A 4,391-nucleotide genomic window follows, 5' to 3' on the forward strand; every position below is an offset into this window, starting at 1 on the left:
CTCCTTCTACTTGCTTTTCCTCTATCATTAAATTCATTAGCTGATGAGTTTGTATTTGAGGCAGTTCCATGAACATGCCGTCTCGAGTGCAGTATATAACTGCTCCCAATTTACATAAAGCCTGTCTTCCCAACATAGGGAGAGGGGCGGTCTGAGAAATTATGAGGGTGTCTGTGACGGATTGCCCGTGCACTTGAATTTCGGTAGGTTTGGAGAGGGGTTCTAACATAGGGATACCGGCTACTCCCATGCTTACAACGTTAAATTGACTGGCGGGTATACCCACGGAGGGGGGTACAGAGGACATTGTTGCACCGGTATCGACCAGAAGGTCCAAATGGCTATTTCCTATTTTAACTGTAGCCATAGGCTGTTCTCTCATGGATTTGGACAATCTGATCACAGCCGCCTGTACCACCGCTTCTCCGTGGCACCCCTATGCGGATGGATTAGGGTTACTGAAAGAAAAGGAAGTTCCTTCTGCCCCTGGAGCTGGATACCCTCCTTGTTGGGCGTATCCCTGCTGTGGCCTTGGGGGGCATCGGCAATCTCTAGCCCAATGTCCTCTTTTCCCACAGTTCCTACATTCATCCTGTGATCTATCTCTCATTTGCCATTGTCCTCTTCCCCTTCCTCTGCCTCTACCATAACCTCCTCTTCCTGCAAATCCTCTTCTATTCTGTTGGAAATAGTGCCCCGCTGTTTTTGGCTTTTGCTCTTTCGACTGAGTAAAGAGTCCTTCCCTATCCATATTTACCAGAGCAGTGACTACGTCCACCCAGGGCTGAGTCTGCCAATTTAGATTAATCATTTTAAAGGCTTGAGCTTGAAAGGGTAACATGCAGTTTAGCAGTGTTTGTACTGCCAAAGGTCCATTGTCTGCTGACGGAACTCCCGCATGTTCCTCCCACTTGCTTTTAAATCAAGCTACAAAATCAGGAATTGTCTCCTCCTTTCTTTGCAGACATCGAGTAACTTCTCCTATGTCACTATGCTTCTTGGCTCCTCATTATAGCCTCTTTACCTCTATGTTCTAACCAGTGAGCAAAAGACTCATTTCCCTGGTCCAGTTGTACATCATCTTGTCGCCAATCTCCATTTTCTCCCGGGGGAACAGCAAATCCGTCCCTTAGGGTCGACCATGAGGACCCATACGCACATTTTAGCAGCATTAGCACATCCCCAGGAAGAAGGCTGTAAATGGTACATATTTGTTCTAGCCAATTATGAAAGGCAGTGGGCTTCTTTAAGGGGCCTGGTGCCTCGGCTATCATAGCTCTAGCTTCCGCTGGGGACCACGGTTTTAACACTGCCACCTCTCCTATCATGACTCAAGGAAGTTGATGGGTAGTAGTGTCAGGTTCGAGCGCGCCTCTGTCTCTAGGGGCTGTTTCTTTTGTTTGTGACCTAGTTGTAGGTCCGTTACGTGAGGGTAGGTCCTGTACATTACTACCAGGCAGTGCAGCAGCTCCTGCTCCGAGTGCCTCTGCTGGAGGAGGAGGTTCAATTACGGGTTCATCTGCGGGTGGGGGTGGATTGTATGGAGGCGGCGCCGGAAATCGTGCCGGTTGCTGTCTTAGAGCAGCCGCTATCATTAGTAAATTATTTAACTCTTCCCCCATCTCAACCGGATCTCCCGCTGGGGTTCGGGGATACATTCCCACAACAGGAGCCTTAGGCAGCACCTCTTCCTTTTTCTGACTAGCCTCTGCCTCTTCCTGTTTCCCCTTCTTCTTTGGGGGTTGGTGTCTTTTTGCTACTTCCATCCACCTAGCAAAGCACCATAACATATAGGGGGTGTCCCACTCAGGATCCCCTCCTTCATTTCTAGTAATTTCTTCCCATTCTTTTATTAAAGGTATTTTAAAACTTCCCCCATAAGGCCAATCTCCACCCGACCATCCATACAGATCACTACTAAAAGTTACCGCATACCGATCGTCTCCTGTTTCTTTTATTACAGTATCGGCTGGCGAACCCGGTGGAACGATGGGATCTCCTACCTTTTTTCGATGTTGCACGAGCTTTTTTATTCTGTCATTCGTTCTTTTACATATCTTGATTTTACCATTTGCAGCCTCCTGTTCTACCTTGCCTCGGGCTCCTTTCTTGGCAGGCTCGGACGAATCCGCTCGACTGCCGTTATTTCCCATCTTCTCCTTACTCCTGTAACTTAGTTTTAAACTTACTGGTTATACAACCGCGGGTTATTTTATATACACAAAATACAATGAGCGCTCACCGGTTTTTCCGTCCGCGAATCCTGAAGTCAACCCTTTATTCTCTTTGTAGCTACTTAATTCGGTGCCATAGTCTTTTCTCTCTTCTCAGCAGTCTTGCCTCAGCCTGACGGGCTTCTTGGCTCAGCATGAGTCACCGGCCGGATAACTAGGCAACCGCGCGCCGTCCCCCTTTCAGCTGGGACGCGCTAGGTGCTCTCCCCCTTTCAGCTGGGAGGCACCGGGCACTTTCCTTTTATTTTTAGGAGAGTCCCTTTTTAAATTTCCTTTGTCTAATTGGAGCCTAAGTGGGCCAAGTGATATACAAGGTCGACGCTATACCTTCTTAGTTCTTTTAGAACCCGTTGTTAGGGATCCTGCCGACTACGCCAAATTCTGTTGAGGAAATTAACTATCAGACGGAGACTTCGAGGTTCGCTTTAGGAATTTATTACGTGATATCACGGAGAGTCTGCAGCAGTCCCTACTGCTCACCAGCACTCTAAATTACTAATGTACAGCACTCATAGTTATACAGCAAGGTAAACAACTTCAGGTGATTAGCTTACATTACATTTCAAGAAACAGATTAACATGTTCACATTTTATCACCAGATGTCCTAAGCCAAAAGGTCAGCTTGACTTCATTATGGCAGTCAGCAGTTCTTTTAGTTTTAACTAGTTTAGTGTACTTTGTTCAATTAGTAAAGTGGTCAAGTATCCCAGCATGCCTTAATGTTTAATACGTTTTCTCCCACACCGAGACATGAGAGACATTCAAGCACTGGAAACAGTGCAGAGAAGAGCCACAAGGTTAATCTCTAGTGTCAAAAGTCTGAGTTGGGAAGAAAGGCTGGATAAATTTAGGCCTTGGAAAGGAGGTATCTGAGAGGTGATCTTATCGAGGGATCCAAGATAGTTAAGGGATTGAAAAAAGTAACTCAGCAATAATACTTAAATTCTATTGCAAGAGTAGAACAAAGGGACACAGGTTATGACTAGGAAAAGTTCAATTTAGGACTGAGATCAGGAAATCTTTCATCACGCAGGCAGATCAACATGTGAAAGAGAGAGAAGAAATATGGTGGCAAGGTGGACTGCAAGAATGTGATGGTCTTGTTGAGTCTAAAACCTTTGTGTTCCTAAAAGTTCTTATTTTAACACAAAAAGGAGGTAGATACAAACAGATGACAACCCCTGCCACCCCTTGCAGGGAGGAGCAGGCAGGTGGTAGAACAGATTGTGGCTGCTGTACTGCCATATCTCCCAACTAGTTCTCCCACCACCTCAACCATCCACTATAGAAGAGGGCAACAAGAAAGCATCAAAGTCACCAATTGTGGAAGAGGCATTCACTGCCATGAGCATTAGAACTACCATTTGATTGCCACTTTCACTGTTACCATGACTACTAACACCATCACACCCCACAGCAGCTGCATTTCCTGCAAGTTAATAAATGGTTCCGACTTTCAAAAATACATTTTGATAAGGTCGATACTTATTGCAGCTGAACATTGATACAATCCACTGCGTTGAAAGCCTACACTTATTTTAGCTACTCCCTTGTGAAGTGCCACTCAGCTGAATCTTCTTTTATGTAGGGCCACCAGTTATAGTCGGCACTCCACTTCCTAAGGTTCCTGGAATTCACGCCACTGAAACAGTGTCATACAGGCCCACTTTAGGCCAAAAGCTTTCATCTCCACCGACCACCAACACCACTAGTAAAGTAAAGGTGGGTGCCTGGGGTACTTTGACTGGGAATACTAGAGGAAAGGGGAAATGGAGCAAGTCATTTAAAAAAAAATTTGGATTAGGAGGACAGAGAACCAAATCTGTGCCTGAAGTGAATGATAGAAGAATTTTTAGTAGGAAAAGGCCAGAGTTTCTTTATTGATTGATCTCAACACTGTCCCCTCCACCCCCACCCTAGCATATCCTTCAAAACTTACTATCCTCTCCCCACCCACCTTCTCACTATATATCCTTCAGTGCTTTCTCCACCCACCTCATCATCTGTTCTCCTCTCCCCACCCACCTTCTCACTATATCCTTCAACTCATTCTCTTTCCAGAATCACCTAAGCCTAGCTATTGCTGTTGGTGCACTATTGAAGTCTTCATTGAACGTTACTCTGGGTTATTGAAAGTTGCAAAGAAAGCTGCTTAA

At 45.7% G+C, this 4,391-nt stretch overlaps 1 protein-coding gene across 1 annotated transcript; it reads right to left on the minus strand.

Moving 5' to 3' along the window:
• Window positions 1-1,331: 1,331 nt before the first annotated feature.
• On the minus strand, window positions 1,332-2,546 carry LOC147108339 (uncharacterized). Its single transcript, XM_086006009.1, has one exon. The coding sequence runs from the start codon at window positions 2,151-2,153 to the stop codon at window positions 1,332-1,334; it is 822 nt and encodes a 273-aa protein (XP_085862135.1). The 5' UTR covers window positions 2,154-2,546.
• Between the last annotated feature and the right edge of the window lie 1,845 nt (window positions 2,547-4,391).

The sequence above is a fragment of the Somniosus microcephalus genome, chromosome 13 (assembly GCF_052327205.1).
Source record: "Somniosus microcephalus isolate GS21.2 chromosome 13, FLI_Smic_1.0, whole genome shotgun sequence".
Lineage (NCBI taxonomy): Eukaryota > Metazoa > Chordata > Chondrichthyes > Squaliformes > Somniosidae > Somniosus > Somniosus microcephalus.